Source organism: Balaenoptera ricei, chromosome 1 (genome assembly GCF_028023285.1).
Source record: "Balaenoptera ricei isolate mBalRic1 chromosome 1, mBalRic1.hap2, whole genome shotgun sequence".
Taxonomy (NCBI): Eukaryota; Metazoa; Chordata; class Mammalia; order Artiodactyla; family Balaenopteridae; genus Balaenoptera; species Balaenoptera ricei.
The window spans coordinates 43,246,638-43,267,374 of NC_082639.1; the positions used below are offsets into that span (position 1 = coordinate 43,246,638).

The 20,737-nt window shown below is 38.4% G+C and overlaps 1 protein-coding gene across 4 annotated transcripts in view; it reads left to right on the forward strand.

Annotated features, from left to right (window-relative positions):
* OSBPL9 (oxysterol binding protein like 9) overlaps window positions 1–20,737 on the forward strand; it is a 180,640-nt gene that overhangs the window by 110,248 nt on the left and 49,655 nt on the right. Inside the window, exon 5 of one of the 4 annotated variants that reach the window (XM_059922325.1) lies at window positions 17,012–17,080. The exons of 1 other annotated variant lie outside the window; for it this stretch is intronic. In XM_059922325.1, coding sequence (XP_059778308.1) covers window positions 17,012–17,080 — 69 coding nt within the window. Of the gene's footprint in view, window positions 1–5,991; window positions 6,159–6,207; window positions 6,288–17,011; window positions 17,081–20,737 lie in introns of those variants that run through there. 2 more of the 4 variants (XM_059922328.1, XM_059922329.1) reach the window with 2 other exon arrangements.

The window sequence follows — 20,737 nt, forward strand, 5'->3', positions numbered from 1 at the left end:
AAATGAAGAGTAATCACACAATACAAAGCCGTTTTATCCATCGTGTGGCAACGAGCTCTGCACTTCTAACCAGTTTGGGCAACTCACATGGTTTTAATGAAACCTGTAAGTTGTTTCAGAAGAAAGTTAAGTGACCAATGCAGAATTTAACTGTAAAAATTAGGGCAGTAACACCTTTCTCATATAATTTAAAAATTGGATGGTACTAAAAGGCTTATAACAGAAAAACATTAGCCTTCTGCCCCTCTGCTTTCTCTGTTCTCCTTGTTAGACTCCCCATTTTCAACCTTTTTAGCTGTGTATACTGCTATTTTTGTAGCATAGTACCTGGCATTTCATTCATTCATTAGACATTTATTAGGCAGTTAATACATGCCAGTCTCTGTGTGAGGAGATACTAAAGATACAGTGATGAATAAGCAGTACACTATCATAATCATTGTGGGGTTGCGTAGAGGGTATTCATTCCTAACCTTGAACCAAATATTTTGTTTGTTTGTTTGTTTCATAATGCATTGAGAATTGCAAGTAATTTATACAGAAACTTCTGGAACATGGTGGTCCTGATCACAAGTTAGGGACTGCTTCTACTGTATGCCAAATGGTATATTTATTCCATCTGGCTAAATTTTCTATGTGAAAACTTATTGGCTGACTTTAATTTTGAGACTTCTGGGTACTGGTCAGACAAAATAGTGGAGCTACATATCCTGCTTCCAAGAGTTGTCTTTTAATGTTGTCTGCTCTAATCATTTGGCCTAAGTTGCTAGGCAAATTCCTAGGGAAACTATGAGTTTTTTTCCCCTACTTTTGCTTCTTCTTTTCTTCTATTGTAATCAAAAGTATTTGTCATCTATCTCTAAAATGACATCAGAGTAGAATGTGATTTATAGGTAAACATTACTGGACTCTCTAGCAGAAATAATATTTTTGAAAGTAGTACATAAATTCTGTATAGTTAAAATGTTCTTTTCATCTTAATAGCTATAGGTAAAGTTGGCCTATTTTTTAGTCAATAGATTTCCTGTCATTTTTAAAGATCCCCCCTCACCCTGAACCTTAGTGTTTTGATTTTTCTTAGATTGTGTTTTATACATTTTTTTGTGAGATGCAGCAAGAGGGAAATTTGGAGGTGTGTGTGTTTTTTTTTTAAAGTTTTTCTTGTTTTGTATTTGTTTTTCAATCTTTTCCTCCAGGTTTATTGAGGATAATTTGACATAGATCACTGTATAAGTTTAAAGTATACAACATGATAATTTTTTTAAATAAATTTATTTATTTTATTTTATTTTTGGCTGTGTTGTGTCTTCGTTGCTGCACACGGTGAGTGGAGACTACTCTTCATGGCGGTGTGCGGGCTTCTCATTGAGGTGGCTTCTCTTGTTGCAGAGCACGGGCTCTAGGCATGTGGGCTTCAGTAGTTGTGGCATGTGGGCTCTGTATTTATGGCATGCGGGCTCTAGAGCACAGGCTCAGTAGTTGTAGAGCACGGGCTTAGTTGCTCCACAGCATGTGGGATCTTCCCGGACCAGGGCTCGAACCCGTGTCCCCTGCATTGGCATGAGGATTCCTAACCACTGCGCCACCAGGGAAGTCCCCAATGATGTTTTTTATACTTCTTAATCACTATATTCCATTCTTCTCTTGAACAACAAAAAAAATTAAGTATCAATTTAATTTAATCGCTTAGTAGCTTTAGTTATGTAGTTTGAAGATAAGTATTGAAGACCACTTTGATACATGGGTTGGAAATCAGTTGTCATATATGACTTTAAGGCATTGGTCACTTAATTTTCTTCTAAAACAACTTGTAGATTTCTTTAAAAACACTTGAGTGGGGGCTTCCCTGGTGGCGCAGTGGTTGAGAATCTGCCTGCCAATGCAGGGAACACGGGTTCGAGCCCTGGTCTGGGAAGATCCCACATGCCGCAGAGCGACTAGGCCCGTGAGCCACAATTGCTGAGCCTGTGCATCTGGAGCCTGTGCTCCACAACAAGAGAGGCCGCAATAGTGAGAGGCCCGCGCACCGCGATGAAGAGTGGCCCCCACTTGCCGCAACTAGAGAAAGCCCTCGCACAGAAACGAAGACCCAACACAGCCATAAATAAATAAATAAATAAAATTTTAAAAAAAATAACACTTGAGTGTTTTTAAACATAAATTTGAGTTTTTTTCAACACAAATTTGCTTAGAAGTCCTATAGTTTCTTGGGATAAAATGGGTATGTTGCCTTGTATTGTTTAATTACTTTTCATTTTAAATGCTACATCTTTTGTGCACACTAACTTTACACTAGGATTAGGAAAATGAGAATTATATGTCTGTAACACAGTTATCTCTAATATGAAACCGTGAAAAGGTAGACTCTGGACTGTAGCTATATTATTAGGAGACTGTCATAAGTCATATTCTCTATTGCCATACCAGTCTTAACACTTAAATCTATCAAAAGAAACCCTAATTATAACTGGTTCCACTAAATTTTTACTAGGACTTAACTATTTACACTACACTGTCAAAAATGATAGTGCCTTAGATTTTGAAGCTACTGACCTGTGATGATTGATGATGATGATGATGATGATGATGATGGAAGATGTGGAGGACACTTTAAAAAAAAATCTGATACTTTGGTATGTACTGTGTTTTTTTAAAAATAAATTTATTTATTTTTTGGCTGCATTGGGTCTTCGTTGCTGTGTGCGGGCTTTCTCTAGCTGCGGCGAGCGGGGTCTACTCTTTGTTGCGGTGTGCGGGCTTCTCATTGCGGTGGCTTTACTTTGCTGCGGAGCACAGGCTCTAGGCATGCGGGCTGCAGTAGTTGCGGCACGTGAGCTCAGTAATTGTGTGGCTCGTGGGCTGTAGAGCGCAGGTTCAGTAGTTGTGGTGCAGGGGGCTCAGTTGCTCCACAGCATGTGGGATCTTCCCGGACCAGGGATCGAACCCGTGTTGCCTGCATTGGCGGGCAGATTCTTAACCACTGCGCCACCAGGGAAGTCCCGGTGTGTATTGTTAAATACAAAGTCCTTGATTACCCTATGGGTCTTTCTGTCTTGTTGTGGAGTGAGAAAGAACACATGAAAATCACATGAAAGAACTGGTAAGCAGGAATTACATAAATTAGTATTATGTCTCTTACAGGGTCAATTAGTACAATATATAGACTTTTTTGCCCCTTGGCCTGGAGAACTGTTTGATCAGCCAATATTGAATTAAGCCCTCTGAGCTGCTCTGGCACAAAATTAACCGCTAGAAAAGCAGATATTAAAGGAAAAATGTAAAGGGTATTAGTGGAGGTTCTTAGACATTGACCTTGTCCATCTGGCAAAATTAATGTATTTTTCTCCATCACTGCTTATAGTTTAATTGATGCTTATCATAGAATTGATGTTTATTTTCAGACTCTGTTACCATAGGAAATCCATTATTGAGCACCTAATATGTGCCAGGCATTTGGCTAAATTGAGGCTTTGATGAACAAAATCAGATAGATCCTTGCCTCTTTACCTCTTACAGTCTAGTGGTGAACATAAAACATTAAAGTATGCAGATAGATAGAAAACCTTCAAGTTGCAAACTTTCAAAGATGCGAACGTGTATTCCATCAACATCAGTCGTGAGTGAAATCGCAGTTTACCCTCTGTCTCCTATTGCTGAAGATCCTTCAGCTCTACCATCTCCCAGCTCCTCTCCCTCCTCCAGTCAGTAACTCTTCTTGCCTGTTCACTCAATGCCAGCCCTTGTATGCCAGCTGTTGTACTGTACTACTGTACTTTTCAAGTTACTGTACTGTAAGATTAAAAATGTTTTTTTTATTTTTTATGTTTGTTTTTTATGTATTATTTGTGTGAAAAATATTATAAACCTATTACAGTACAGTACTATATAGCTGATTGTGTTATTTGGGTACCTAGGCCAACTTTGTTGGACTTACGAACAAATTGGACTTGCAAACGTTCTCAGAATGGAACTCGTTCATATGTAGGGGACTTACTGGGGCTGTAATAAGTTTTATAAAGGAGGGTTGCATGGGCTATGAGAGCATAAAATAGGAAGAATTCACATAGGCAGGGAGGAAATGATGATGAGTAGAAGTAAATTAAGTTAAGGGTGGGGATTGGGATTTCCCTGGTGGTGTAGTGGTTAAGACTCCGAGCTCCCAATGCCTAGGGCCCGGGTTTGATCCCTGTTCAGGGAACTAGATCCCACATGCCGCAAGGAAGAGTTCGCATGCCGCAACTAAGGAACCCACCTGCCGCAACTAAGACCCGGCACAACCAAATAAATAAATATTAAAAGAAAAAGAAAGTGAGGGATTAGCTTCATGGGGACAGTGTAATAGACAAAAGTAACCACAGGGGCCATGTGCCAAGGCCCTGAGGTTAGAAGGTCCAAGGCAAATTGAAGAAACATGAAAAAGGCCATTGTGTGGAGTGCAGAAAATGAGGAAGTGGAAGGTGTTAAGATGGGGTGAGGGGCAGGTAGGGCTAAACCTTGCCCACCATTGCTGAATGCTGAGTTGTATCCTAAGCACAATGGAAAGCAGTTGAAGTTCTTTAATGGGGCGGGATGGGGCGGGGCGGGGCGAGATGGGAGTAATGATTTAGGTTTTGGAAACTGACTACTGTGGCCATAGTGTTGAGGATGAATTGCAGGAGCTTTAAGAAGCAGGAATACTTTACTAAGGAGATTGTTGCAAGAGGCTGGGACCTGTAATTGAGTGGTGGTGATGGAGAGAGGTAGAACTGAGATTGTATTCAGGAGGTAAAAATGGCAGAACGTGGTGATGGATTGAATGTGGAATGAGGAAAGTGTCAAGGACTGCCAGGTTTATGGCTCGCATATCGAGTGGATGGTAGTGGTTTTCATTTACTGATACAGGGAGGACTGGAAGAGGACCCGGCTTTTGAGGAAGGGGGTGCGGGAAAAAGAGAGTGCATTTGGCATTGGACGTTTTGAAAAAAATTGCATAAAACAAACTTAATGGATCTTTAACACAGTGCAGCAAGCATCTATTGAGCCTTTTGTGCAGTGTACAATGTGCTAGTTGTAGGGGCTACCAGTAGAGCTACAAAAATTAGATGCTTAGTTTAGTAGAATTACAGGTATATAAATAACCATAAGGAAAAAATAGTAAAAGCAGAAGTTAATTGTCCTCCAGGTCAGTAAGTCAGTCATTTATTTACGTCTGTGATTTCCTGCATTTTGGATGGTTCTCTGCTGAGGTCCTCTAAGTCCGAACTTTCCATCTAATTTGAAGTTATGCCATTTGGATTCCTGAAGCATCTTCACAAGCCACCTATATTCCTTATGGAGCTGTGGCACAACAGCAAGCCCAGTGTTTCCCTGGATTAATAAAATAAAACAGGCACCCCTGCTTTTGTTTACTGATATAGTATCTCCTCCTCCCCTCACGCCCTCCCCCGCCTCGTGACACACACAACTTTTCGGACGTAAGCAAAAGCAGTTATCCAGATGAAACTTGGCTCCACAGCTGCCAATATATTGGATGTCGAGCTAGCAGCGGGTGGGTGTAGGTGTAGCACGTTTACGTCCGTGACCGGGTCCTTCCCCAGTCGCCACCCTATGGGAATCTCCGGGGCCGAAGCCCCGAAGCCTCGAAGCCTAGCTGAGCTCCCTCGAGCCACGAGCTTCCTTTCCTGCGGGCTGCATTGGCGTGCCGGGGCGGCCGCGTGTCCCGCACAGGTCCGGGCGCGGGAGCAGGCCCAGGCCCCGAGATGAGCCGTAGGCTCAGCGAGGAGGCGGCGGGGTAGCCGGGCTCTCCGGATGCTCGCCCGCTGCGGCCGGTCCCTCCCGCCTCTCCACCCCAAAATTGGCCTAACCGCCAATCGTCGGCCACTCACCTCCTTTTCAGCAGGTGACCCATGGCCAATCGCCAGGGGTCTCTTTGCCAGGAGGTGGCAGGGCCAGCCAATCGGGGCGGCCCCTAGGCCTGGGCGGGGCAGGAGCAGGAGTAGGGGGGCGAGGGGCTGTCCCGGGGGACCGGCTGTAGCTGACCTGACCGACTGCGCATCAGCCCGGTGATCCGGCGGAGGGAGGAGAAGAGGGGGTGCCCGGAAGCAGCCCTCGGCTCCCTCCCCTGGAGGCACAGAGGGCGGGGGCCTTGGCGAATGGCTTTCTTGACGGCTGCTTGCGGAGTGAGTAGACCCGGAGGGTCTGGGAGAGGGGCCGGCTCCCACCCCTGAGTCCCCAGGGACCCTGCTGCTTGCCCGGGCCGTGGGCGCGAATGTCGTTCTCTCCCTGCCTCCTTCCCGCCGCCCCCTGGGGTGAGTAGGACGACGTGGCCGCCCGAGCCCTCTCTTCTCTGGGACTCTCCTCACTTCCTCCGCCGGGATGGTTGGAGGCAGAGGCTAGGGGCCTAATTCTGTACCACTGAGCGGTCATTAGCCACCAAACCAGTCTGGAGAGAGTCGCTTCCCCTTTTTCGATTCATTTTCGTGGAACTCTGTTTTCCTTTCGAAAGCTGTCTCAAGATACTAAACGCAAGAGTTAAACTTTCTCTTAATGTGAAAGCCTAATTTTGACCAGTTGCCCATTAATAGAATTTCCAGTTGCGGGCCAAACATTTTCTGTTGTTTCAGTTTTGGCTCTGTGTTCTTGTCTGGCCCAGTATTTTTGTGTGTAATAATTATGGATGCTATTATTTGCGAGTGTGAGTGTGGAGGGGGCGAGGGAGGTGGTTTTATGCCTTTTGGGTAGCTTGTGCAAAGATAGTGAAAACTTTGGAATAGTTGTAGGGGGTTCTCGTAAAAACTGCAGGGAAAGGTTTAGGTTCTCAGTAAGCTTGGTTATGGAAAGTTGAATATAAGCAATAGACCAGGAAGTATGTTTGAATCATGCATTTTTCGCCGCATTCCTACTACACTTAACAAGTATTTTTGTTATGAAAGAGCGAGAGATGTATTGATCAAGAAAACTTCTTTTTGCTAATTTGAAGTTAACATTTGGCTTTGCTTGTTGATTAAACCGTTTACTTTTATCTGTGTTCAGGAAATCAAAAACAAATCAAGTAATTATTTCTCCTAGTTTTGAGTGGAGAAGGTGGGAGAGATCTTAAAATAGTAGTTGCAGTTTTAAGAGTTTTTGTAGTGAACTTTAAGTTGGAAATTCTCATCCACTGTGAGTCATCTCTCAGAACATTGCCTTTATTGAACTGAGTTTGTGATAAAGCTCTTTAATGAATAGTGTTAACATCTCTCATTTACTTAAAATTTTAAAAAAATTTTTTTCACTTTTTGTGTACGCCAGCAACTTAAATTAAAATACCTTTTACCTTTCCTAGCCCAGGGAAGATAAAAACCACTAAAAATCAGACTTTTAGTCTGGAGAACTTAAATGGGAAATTAGAAAGATAACAGAGAAGCTGGATCTGTTTTCAAAGTGTTCTGAGTTTGGTTTTGACAGAGATGACATTTTACTTGAAGTGCCCTTCAGTAAATATTAGGCTGCAGTGACTGCTGGTCACATCCATTTTGATGTTTCCAAAGTCCTAGTTGGTTTTTTTTTTCCCCCTTTAGTGTGGAAAGATTGAATTCAGTAATAATCTAACCACTGAACCATCCCCAGTTGATAAGTTTGGTTCAGCCAGTAAAGAGCATTGTGATACAACCATATTCTGCTGATTGGAGAATCAGGCAGTTGCATAGTTTGCAGTCTATTGCTTGAGAAAAAGGATATCAGGCTTTTATTCTAAAAAGGAAATTCTAAGATGTTCCCTAGGATATATTGAGTTCTATCAGTATCTAAACTTTATAGTGTTGAGTAAGAACTGATGTTTATGGGGATTCTATAGAAAAAGACAGTTTTTATGCGTACTATAATGTACTTGGCCTAAAATTATATTTAGGAAGATTTTCCAGTAAAGGCTTAAACAAATATTATGTTTGAAAGAATAGTGCTTAGGCTGAAAATGTGTTTAAGCCAAGTACTTCTCCTGAAGTATTTTAATTAATCGTAGTTCCACCATACACAGGCAATTAGTCATTTAAAGCCATTTTCCATCTCCCTTATTTTCCGTGTCCGGTCACCAGGTCCTGTTAAATTTGCCTTAGTAATGTCTCTTGGATTTGGCCTCTTTTTTCCACCTGATAATGCTTTAATTCAGGCCCTCATCATCTCACCTAGACTTTTGCAAAACCTAACTAGTCTCCCTGTCTCTAGACCCCCTCTTCCCATACTCTTTATCCATAGTCAGATCCCACTGAGTCACTGCTGTGCTTAAAAGTCTGTTTTGGCTCCCCCTTGCCAAAGCCCAGATGCTGGGAATGTTCTTTAAGGCCCTTCACAACCTGGTCCTAATTTATCGCTCTTGAGTGTGGACTCAGCTGCAGGCGGCCTACCCAAGGCATCTACTCTAGCATTGTGAGCTGTTAACCATTTGGAACGTGGCATAGCCTCTCATAGCTCTTGGTCCAGTCACAGCCTTTCTCTCTTGATTAGAATTATAATTGCTTAGAATTCAATCAAGTGATAAATCTCCACTTCTTCCTTTGACATACAGTTTGCATGTTACTTTTTCTTTGATGTCTTCCTTCCTTCAGGCAGAGCAAGTTAGAATTACTGTTGCCCTTCATGTGCTACTACAGCACTTTGTTCATACTTCTGTAAATTTCTGTGCACAGACCTGATTCTTGGATTAGACTCTAACCTCCTTTATTCCTAGGCCCTTTGCCCCTAGTCCAGTGCTTGGCACATTGTGGGTGCTTAGTGGATCCTCGTTAAAATGATCAGAATATGTGGCTTAATCATGTCCTAAGTGTGCAACCTTTGGCTCACTGTACTGGAGCTGGGTTTATCCCTGTGAGTTAGAAATGCTTGCTAAGTCACCAAGCTCCCTGGTTGCTGTCACACCTGAGAGACCGGACTGGAGAAAATGTTTAGAAATAATGTTACAAATGGTGAGCAGATTTCCAGGCAAACTCCTCCTCCCCCAACCTACATGACCTCTGATATAGTTGAAAGAATACTAGTAGCAGTACCAGCACAAATTGGTTCTGTAGTAGTTAGTATCATAGGAAAAAGCATGTTGCTGGCTAGAGAAGTCAGGGAGACTGCTTAGAAGGGGTGAAATCTGATCTCATTCCAGAAGATTAGGTAATGATTAATTATAATTGCTATTATCTGTATTGCTCTTAAAGATGTCCTTTGAAGGCATTGATAGTACCTGGCACATAACAGATGTTCAATGAATATTTGTGTTACGAAGGAAAGGTAATGGTTGCTCTGTGTGTGTTGTGGGACGGGGGAGATACTTGTAGCCCTTTCCACACTGGAGTTCATTTATTTCTGGAAACACCTTTAAGAACTTTGCTTCTTTGCTATATTGACTTGAGCAGCTAATTTTGTTTTTTCTGAAATGTGCCACTTCAACCAAGTTATTCGGCTTACTTGGTTGTTTCTTTGCATTCTCTGCATTCCAGAGCATGTTTTTAAATCTGGTTGCATTAGTCTTCCTCATTCAGTTTCAAGGTTACACTAAATTTTTGCTTGTGTTTTAACATTTTTTGTCCTACGGTGGAGGACCTGGCTGCAGTTAGAACCTGTAAGTTCTTATTGTCTTTATTTAAATGAAATTAATTTTTTTCGAAAGTGAGTAAGTGGACCCCAGGTTTTTCCAGTATGGTGAGGTATTTACTCACCTGGTGAATATGGTTATTTACCTGGATATACTGGCTTCACAGAATCTTAGAACTGGAAGGGATCTTAAAGTTTTAATTCGGCTTCTACCTATTTTTATAATGGAGAAAACAGTTTCAGAGAAGCCAAGTGACTTGGCCAAGGTCACACAGTTAGAGATTAGAATAACTAGGACTACAGCCTATGATTCTTCCTCTTTTATTAGCTCTAGAGAGAACTGGAGTGCTACTCTGACGCTGCTATTCATTCACTGCTCACCTCACTCTCCAAGTCCCAGTAATTTTTCCGGTTCAGGCACTAATTTTGGTTTCCTTTCAGATTCAGTACCCAGATCTGAAAAATAGCATCTTACATACTTCTCCAAGAGAATGTCATTCCTTATTTGGATTCCTTGTGCTTTCCAGTCTCTCTTTGTGCTTATATACTGGTTCCTGAGTCTGGGAAGATGGGCTTTTCTGGTTATTCTCCATTTTCCTGCAGATTCATTCTCTGCCCCTCTCTACTCCCTGCTTCAGGAGGCTGACCTTTACAGCCTGTGTCATCTGGAGTTCTTTATCCTCTGGCTTCTGGTAGGGTTTAGCCAATGAGAGGATGGAAGATAGAAGGAAGAAAAGAGAGAACCTTTGGGGTATTTATTCCTCTTGTTCTTTCTCTGCTTCCATGCATTTGTAACAGTGGCTACAACTAGAGTGTCCTTTGAGCCTACTTGGATTTACATTGTTTCACTCCTTGTTCCTTCAGGCTTGGGAGTGGTGAAGGCTTCCTGCTGTTCCTAATTCTTGGGTACCTCAGCATCCCTTGTTAGTTTCCTTAACCCTGCCCTCATTTCTCTAGTCACTTGGTTAGAGTTCAAAAATCCCATCTGATTATGATGTTTCCTGCCCTTGCCTACTACTGTTAATAATTTTTGCCCTCCCCATCTCTGTCAGAATCCTACAGTCTAAAATGCTACCTCTGTGAAGCTTTTTTCATCCCCTTAACTTTCTTCTTTGAATCTCTTAGTATCTTTCTCATAACACTTAATCTACCATGCTTGAACCGTTATTTGTAGACAGATTTTTATCTCCTACTACACGTTTGAAACTCTTAGGGTGCGATCTGTATCTGCTTCATCTTGGCATGTCCAAAGCATCCAGCACAATGTTGTCATAGTCATAAAAAACACCAGTGGATAAATCATTACTGTAACACTGAATTCTAAGTCCAGAGTAGTATGTATAAAACTGTGCTCATGAGACTTGGCGGGAGAGAATGAGTTTCTAGAAGTTTGTTTCAGTTGTTCAGCTGGTGTTGCTTCTTGTACTGCCTGGGTGGTACAGTGTCTTTCCTCCTGTTCAATTTCTCTTTTCTTAAAAACTTTCAATTAGCCTTAAAAATTTTCAGCATCCATACTTGTAATATAATAAATCATTAAGAATAATTAAATGTTATTTATGATTTTTTTCCTGAGCACTCTGGTTTATAATCTGCAAGAACTTCTTTGTTTTTTTATGTTTAAATCCTAACAGGTAGGTACATTTCAGAATTTCTTCATTCATTTACAAAAATTTTATTGAGCATTTACTACAAACAAAACACTAGCCTGGGGGATACAGTAGAGAACAAAAAGAGTCCTGTCCTGTCGGGCATATATTCTAATCATATTTTAGACCATTTTGATAGATTTCTGACAACAATTAGGGTAATCAGGATAAATCAGGGTAATTTTGTACTGCACTTTTAGCAGCCTTAGCAGAAACAACCTGTTTCCTTCTGTTTGATGTTCACTGGCAGCTAAAATTAGATATACAAAAACTGCTTCAGCATATATGATTTTTAAGGGATAAATGCCAAACCAGTTACAGAATCTCTTCTTTCCAATTCAGTGTTGTTGTATTTATTCTATTTTGTTTGGCTGTTTTGTGTGAGAAATAAGCCATTTAGTACTGATTGTCTGTTGGCCTGACTAGCTTATCATTTAACTTCCCTTGGGTGTTTCATTTTCAGTTTGTTATATTTTCCTATGTAGAGAGATCCAGTTTTGTTAGAGGAATATATTAGGTTTCGTTTGTGAAAACATTTCGTAATCAAATTTTCAACAAGTATTATGAATGAGTATGAGAATTCTGCAGTTATTTCAAAACTTGAACTATTAAAACATTCAGTTTAAGAATTCATGTGTTTAATGTGATTTTTTCCATCATTATATGTAGAGCAGATTTGCATAAAACTTTCTAAAACTTCCGTTTTTGGTGGACCCTTGATAACAGTGAGAGTTTTTGCTTTTCAAAATGCTGTGAAGCTTTGACCCACCTCCTAGAGAAATGGAAATAAAAAGAAATATAAACAAATGGGACCTAATGAAACTTAAAAGCTTTTGCACAGCAAAGGAAACCATAAACAAGACGAAAAGACAACCCTCAGAATGGAAGAAAATATTTGCAAATGAAGCAACTAACAGAGGATTAATCTCCAAAATATACAGGCAGCTCATGCAGCTCAATATCAAAAAAACAAACAACCCAATCCAAAAATGGGCTGAAGACCTAAATAGACATTTCTCCAAAGAAGATATACAGATTGCCAACAAACACATGAAAGGATGCTCAACATCACTAATCATTAGAGAAATGTAAATCAAAACCACAGCGAGGTGTCACCTCATCTCACACCGGTCAGAATGGCCATCATCAAGCAATCTACAAACAATAAGTGCTGGAGAATATGTGGAGAAAAGGGAACCCTCTTGCACTGTTGGTGGGAATGTAAATTGATCTAGCCACTATGGAGAACATTGTGGAGGTTCCTTAAAAAACTAAAAATAGAACTACCATATGACCCAGCAATCCCACTACTGGGCATATACCCTGAGAAAACCATAATTCAAAAAGACACATGTACCACAATGTTCACTGCAGCACTATTTGCAATAGCCAGGGCATGGAAGCAACCTAAGTGTCCATCAACAGATGAATGGATAAAGAAGTTGTGGCACATGTATACAATGGAATATTACTCAGCCATAAAAAGAAACAAAATTGAGTTATTTGTAGTGAGGTGGATGGACCTAGAGTCTGTCATACAGAGTGAAGTAAGTCAGAAAGAGAAAAACATATACCGTATGCTAACACATATGTATGGAATCTTAAAAAAAAAAAGTCCTGGTGAACCTCGTGGCAGGGCAGGAATAAAGATGCAGACATAGAGAATGGACTTGAGGACATGGGGAGGGGGAAGGGTAAGCTGGGACAAAGTGAGAGAGTAGCATTGACATATATACACTACCTAATGTAAAATAGATAGCTAGTGGGAAGAACCTGCATAGCACAGGGAGATCAGTTCGGTGCTTTGTGTCCACCTAGAGGGGTGGGATAGGGAGGGTGGGAGGGAGATGCAAGAGGGAGGGGATATGGGGATATATGTATACGTATAGCTGATTCACTTTGTTATACAGCAGAAACTAACACACCATTGTAAAGCAATTATACTCCAGTAAAGATGTTTTTTAAAAAATGCTGTGAAAGCTGAATGACAGGCAGTAATCTGAGGTTGGGAAGGGGAAGAATATATTTTTTTGCATCCCCTCTAGTAAGCAGCTCAGAGCTTATTTAAGATCCTGGAATGACTTAACCCAAGACTTTTAATTTTAAAAAAGATACGGTCAGTAGCCTGACCCACTAGTATGTGAAAAAGAAAAGCTTTGGCTAATTGCCAAAACAACATGGTCAAACAGTGCTTTGTTGGGGGGGTCATGTAGTAGGTGTTTTTGTTTTTTATGAGTTTGCTTTTTTGAATGTTGACTCATGACCATGGAATTGGCAGGAAGGATGTGGGAAGAAAATTAGGTATTTTGCTTTGTTTTACTGGCCATTTTTCTTCTCAGCATTTATTCCAGTATAGCAGTTATTGCTAATTTTTAAGTGTATGGGCTTTTTGTTTTTTGTTTTTGCTAGTTTGTACTTTATCTGTAAGTAATGTTACAAGTTTTTTATGCTGTATTTTATTTTGCTTGGAAAGGTGTATCTGAGCAGCTTCAGCATTGCCAAATTTACTCTCTCAAGTCATTTGAGGGTTTGGTAGATAATTTTAAAATAATAATGCTGATGATTTTGCAAGCTAAAACAGTTATAAAATTTTTGAAACGTATTTATAACCTACACAGTTTCTGAATACTTTTTACATAAAGTTTCTGAATTTAAGTAAATAGATACTTTTAAAAATCAGACATCATGAATGTATAAAGTAAAAATTAAGAGTCCCTGCCTTAAATGCCCCTCTTTCTCAATCGCACTCCCTAGGAATAACATCTGCATTTCATGTGTTTTGTTTCATGTGTTTTATTTCAGGTGTGTGTGTGTGTGTGAATAAGATAACTTTTCAAAATGTAACTTCTTTATTGTTCATGTCTCTATTTATCTAGAATAAGGTAAGCACTCAACCAGTATTACTTGACTTGAATTCTGGTGTTTATTTTACTTTTGTAATTTGCTTTCTACATTCAGAGGCTGTAAACTCATATTTCATTTTAGATTTTTTTTTGAGTAATTTGCTGCATTCTGAAATCTCGAGGCAATCCTGTATGCCTTCCAGACTTTTATATCTCTGAAATGCTAGTTACAACCTTTATAGAGAGAGAGAACATATAATTTATTGTCCAAACTGGGGCACTTTGAGAGTGAAGGAGGCTGCTAATAATTTTGTTGATACAACAGACATAACTAGGGATATCCCAGACAAACTAGGGTAATGGTCACGCGGTTTACAAACTTCACGTTTTTGTTTGTTTTATTTACTTTTGGCAATAACTTTTCGTATGACTTTAATATTTTTTTCTTTTTATTTATTTATTTATTATGTATTTATTTTTGGCCACGTTGGGTCTTCGTTGCTGCACATGGGGCTTTCTCTAGTTGTGGTGAGCGGGGGCTACTTTGTTACAGTGCGTGGGCTTCTCATTGTGGTGGCTTCTCGTTGTGGAGCATGGGCTCTAGGCGCGCTGGCTTCAGTAGTTGTGGCACGTGGGCTCAGTAGTGTGGCTCACGGGCTCTAGAGCGCCGGCTTAGTAGTTGTGATGCACGGGCTTAGTTGCTCTGCGGCAGGCGGTATCCTCCCAGACCAGGGCTCGAACCCCTGTCCCCTGCCTTGGCAGGTGGATTCTTAACCACTGCACCACCAGGGAAGCTCCATATGACTTTACTGAATAAATTGGGAGAGTCATTTGGAAAAACAAGCTGTCAGTGATTTAAATAGAGGAAAACGGTACAAATCCCAAACCTTTCTTGTGCAGTTATTTGAGTAGCCAAATCACTTTATGGAATCAGTATTAGTGTTTTGTTCTGTAAGTCAAAAGGTTACCTAACACTGTCAGTATTAGATGAAGAGAGATCATGAAGAGTAAGCAGTTGTGCTAAGAGTTATAATAAAGCTAAGGAATTTTGGCACTGGTGTCTGTACCTGATTCCTGTTTGACAAAGCAGCTGTTTTCTGTCCCAAGTATATGAGCAATTCAGATTTGTTTTGTGTTGTTTTTTTTTTTAAGAGAAGCTATTTTCTTTGTAAATTTAAAGATAAAAACAATATTATTTTTCAAAGAACTAACGGATTTTAAAAAATCAGTTTATTTTATGGAAAAAGGGGGCTTTCTTTATATTGTTTGACTCTTTGGTACCAAGGTAATAATTGAGTACAGTTTACCTTTTATGGTTCAGGCATAATACCTGATACTTTTCTGAACATCTTATAGGGAATTTTGTTTTTGATCTGTTTTGCAAGACTGTATTTTATCACTTGTTTGTCTGTTCCTCACACCTTTTTTATTACTATTTATTTTCTTGAGTTCATCAGCTTACTGTTTGTATTCCTTTTTTAAAGGAATGTTAAATACAGTCTAACTTACGCTTGTATCCTTTTCTTGATTATACTTCTCTATTAAAATTGCGTATGTTTTGTGTATTACCTAGTTGTTAATTCATTTTGTTTTTAATCCATCAAATATTCATTGAGGACCTTTTCTGTATGTTAGGCACTAGTTTAGGGCCTTGGATACAGTGGTGAATCCTGGTTATTTTCAATTCCACATTGTGGAGAGGAAATAGAACACCCACTACTGTGTTACTTTATGCATATTCTTTCATTTCATCTATCCAACAACTTTGAGTGGTTTATTATTGTGTCCATCCCTGGATAAGGAAAAGGAGGTAGAGAAAGTAACTTGGCCAGATCATGTAGGTAATTGGTTAGGGACTTGCAGATTCAGGATTTAAACTTAGATCAGTCTGACCTTAAAGCTGGTGTTCATTTTTGGTATACCAGGCTCCTTCAGGCATTTTTTAGACTAAATTTTAGTCTCTTATGCCATGAATTCTTTTCAAATATCATTGTGATTTAATAGAGAAGTGTAATGGATTTGAAATCAAAGGGCTGGGTTGAAATCTCAATTTAAAAAAAACCCAGCTGGATGATTTGGGAAAGCACTTATGAAATAGGGTTAATATCTATCTAACTTACTATGTATGTTATAATAATGAAATAAGAAATAATATAAAGTATCTAGCAGAGGACCTAATACTCTGGGAAAAAAATTACTATACTGTGCATCCGTGGTGAATCCATGGTGTTAGAACTGTTCATTTAGAACTGTGGAAAAAGGCCTTACCTTTTTTGGCATTATTGGGGTACCTAAGCAGTTGTTGATAAGATAACTATAGCTACCATTTTGATAATAGAGACCCTATTTTGGAGCCTTAGATTATCAAGACATTGACTTAGATGGAAAATACCTTCCTGAAGTTACATCGGAGTAAAGAGTTTAATAATAGCCTCAATTTTATGGACGTTTTTGAATTGATAATCTTTACTCCAAATGAATTGGTAGTTGAGTGTTCTTTAGCGTTAAAAATAGGGGAAATTCTTACTCTCAGAACTTCTCTATATCTCTAAATTCTGTTTTCCTTTAGCTGAAGTGAGTAAACCTCGGAGACAGCAGATTATAAACGTTTCCAAATTTTCAGTAATCCAAGGAAATCACATGTTAGTATACCCCACATAAAATCATGGTCTTACTAATATTTTTGGTTTCTTTAATATACTTTTTTCATCATTAAAGCAACTTGAGTCATTTGGTAAGGAGACAAAATGGTGTCATTTCTCAAAAAACTTAATTTGCTAAAAAATTTCTAAGGAACAGAAAAGCCATTAAGTTTGGCATAATGTTTATTTATCTGTTTATTTTTCAACTTGCCACTTGCTGCTCATGTACCTACTTTTCCTCTGTATAGCTACAGATGTTTCTCTTATAATTCCTTTAATTAATTATTGATGTCAGACGCACAGCATAGTAACTTTCTATTCTCTCTTTTCCTTACCTTTATGGAAGATCAGTACCACACTTGCTTTTTTCCAGTCTTCTGGTATCTCTCCAGTTCTTGAATTTTCAAAAATAATTGTAAGTGATTCAATTGTAAGTATGCCCTATACTTCTTTCATTGGATGAAAGCATATCTGTGATGCATGTCATCTCAAATTGCTAATTGTAAACATAAACTTTCCAAATACTCTTATATTTAATCAAAACAACATTTCTGCAGGGTTTTTATTATTTTATTTATAGGGTGTGTATTTTGCTAATTTTAAAAAATCATCTACTTTTGTCTGGATTTATGCCATTTATTTTTCATTAGGAGTCTTGTTTTCTTTGGTGTTTTTCCTTTGTTAAATTTTTAAGCTGTTATTCCCTTTTACAGTTCTACTACTGATAACTTATTTTGTTTTCTTGTTCTGAACTTTTCTATGAGACTTATGTGGAATAATTTCTGTATTTCTCTCTTCACAATGTATTTTTATTATATACTATTTTGTCCTGTATAGGAGAAAGCACTGAGTATAGGGTACTTAGTCCTTTAAGTTTTTGCTGTGAAATAAGATTTGATATGAAAATAATTACTCATTTGTGAATTTCTTTTTACAGTGTTATTCAGCCATAGCCCTTCCTGTTCTGTATTTTTCTTCTCAGTTCCTTAAATTACTCATAACTTTCTTATTTCCTGATTCTGACCTCAAGAAGACCTTAAACCACCTTTTCCCACCTTACCTCCACTATTCATTACTCTTCCTCTGTCAGCAGGAATTACTTTAAAAGCTTTTACTCCTTGCCTCAAAAATTGCCTCTTGTACTGTTTTACTAAGAGTGTCTCTCCCAAGTAGCTACATATGAAGTATAATTCATATGTACTTCAGAAAGTATTAAAGACATCCCTTTTAATACTCTTCTTTTTAATGGCGGTAAAGTATTCAGTTATGTGTATGTATAAAGTATAAATAGTGTTTAATGTCCCGATTAAAGTATTGATAGAAATTCATTTAATTTTGCTGACATCTGTTAGCTTTGAAGTACCTTCTGAGAAAAGTGATGCTGTTCAACGTAAGTATTAGAAAGATAGTAGGAAGTACTTACATACAGTTTTGAGGCAGTTTAATATTCTTCTATCATTCTAGATATTATTTTTGAAATTCCCCTTAAATTGGGCCAGATGTCTGTCTCTATATATACGTATACATATATATATTTAATCTGGATACATAGGTCTTGATTGATACAGAATTATGTGTTACTCTTGACTTCATATACATACTTTAGCTTTCTTTAGCAAATTACTCTTGCAAACTGAGACTTTTGTTTTTTAGCATACTCACCACATAAGTGGGGTTTTTTTCTTTACATTTCTAATTTTATGGCTTAATTTCTATTGAGTTTCTTCTAGTTTAACTTTTTTTACATCACAGACCATTTTGTCTCTATTTCTCTATAATAGTGATGTTTAATTTAAACTTTAAATGAATTCATACAGAAATCATCAAGTTAGAACTACGGATCATCAATATAGTAAACAAGGGAGCGGCAACCTCTTTGGTCCCGATTGCCAAAAATGCAACATAACCACTTCAGTTGCTACTGCAGGACAAAAGAGAAGGAAAGAAAGGGAGTGAGGGAGTAGAAAAATAGAAGGAGAAAGAGAACAGAAAGGCAGGGGAAATATAGGGAGACGTGGTCATGGAGAAGAGTGGTATCATGGCATAAGCAGTTGCCAGAAGCTACAATCAGTGCAATACACATTCACTCAACAGTGAGCTAGCCTGGAGTCGAGGTGCGGGGGTATAGTGCTGAATGAATGGCAGTTCCTGCCCTCGTGGAATTTATAATCCTTCAGAGAAGTCAATCAATTAAATATTTAATTATGATAAAATGTGATAAGTGTTAGATAAAAAGGCAAGTACAGAGTAGTAGAATGTACATCTGCTTGACTCCCAACCAGCTTATTCTCAAGAGCTAAGTGTCACCCTAAGAAGTATGAAGTCACACTGTTTTAAAGGGTCTGCCTGTTCTGAGTTCTTTTCAAAGGAAGACAAACCACTCAACATGGTAGAGGACTATATTCTATTTTTATGACCTGGTTTGAAACAAAATTCCATTAAAAAGGATATGAATAAGTATAGTGCCTTATATCTTAAATGTTTACTGGAAAGAGGAATAGCTATGACTTTAAAGGGATTTTGTGAAATAGTTTATGTTAGGAGGTACTGAGTTCCTTTCCTCTTGAGATACTCAGGCAAAGGCTAGATGACTTTCAAGGACATTATGAAAGTAACTTATATGAGTGAGTGGGAGGCTGGACTAGGTGGCCTTGATTCTGTGTACTGAGTCACAATATGTAGTGAAAACTTATATTTTCTTCTGGTGTATTATTCTTATAAGACTTGAGAAAACAGTTTAATTACTGTCAGTTGCTTGTCCACGGTAATAATAAATGCGTACATGTTATTTTATTGATTTAAGATGGGGAAACTATATATGTAGATTTTATTTTAAAGTATACCAAAGATTTATGGATTACTGTGCAAGGGAGTTTTAGGCCAGTTCTGGGACTTTAAGCTAATAACTGTTGTTACAAACCTCCCATTATACATTACATAAAGAAAAATGGATTGTTGAGTAGTAGATCTTTGACTTGGATGTTACAATGTGTGGTGTTTTAAGGGTAAAGTACCATTGTAGAAGATGATATCTAGGGGGAGGCAGGTCTGACAAAAGAGCCAAGGTGAGGTTCACATGATTATAGCAACACCAAAGAGTTGTTCTTTAAGACTTAATTTAGACTTAATTGCAGATCTCAGTAATATAAATCTAATTTTTTCCATTTATTTATTGGGGGATTTTTAATCAGATATAGTGACTTGTTCAGAAGGATATGTTAATTAGATTTCTATAGTGGTAGTTCTAAATGGATTCAGAAGAGGGAAAATTCTTGAAGATCACTTTTTCTCATTTAGATCCTTCACCTTTATACTCATTTATGAATATGCCATTGACCTTTTTAGTATTTAGCAAGAACAATGTACTTAGCTGATTTTAACTGGGTTTTATAGTTAAATTATTGATAGTTATGTTATATTGCCCTGTGAAACAAAACAAAACGAAAATCCAAGCAGTCCTTCCAATTTTCCTGTGGTACAGTAACATTGAAAAGAAATCACTCCCTACTTTCTTAGTACAGTACTGTGGTATCTCTGGAATGTGATGGATTTATCCTTTCTTTTCCATGTCTTTTATTATCATACTCTACATAGTAAATGTTTCTAAAAGGATGTCTTTGGGGTTATCTTTAAGAATGAAGATGTTTAACTACAATTTTATAAATATATCTGGAGTTTACATATATTGCTTATTATGATCTTTCTTTCTTAAACTTTGTTTTTACATGACGTTTCTCATTGGAAAGGGGATTTTCAATACTCATTTCAAGCAGTTTCTCAACATGTATGTAAAAAAAAAAAGGCAGTTTTTTGCCTTTGAATTTGAAAAAGAAAATGCATTACAAGATTAATTGTGGACTTAGGTTTTTAATGCTTTGATTAAGAATTTGAATTTTAGTTTGGGAAGAACAGCAATAGTATTAGTAGTAATTGACAGTGTTAGTAATTATAGTCTTTAGTAGAGGTCGTAACTGCCACACTAATAATAGTAGGAGGAGGATGCCTGTATTTGGCAGGTAAGAAAATAGTTTAGACAGACGCAATATCTTGTTAGTGGCTGAGCTGCAATTAG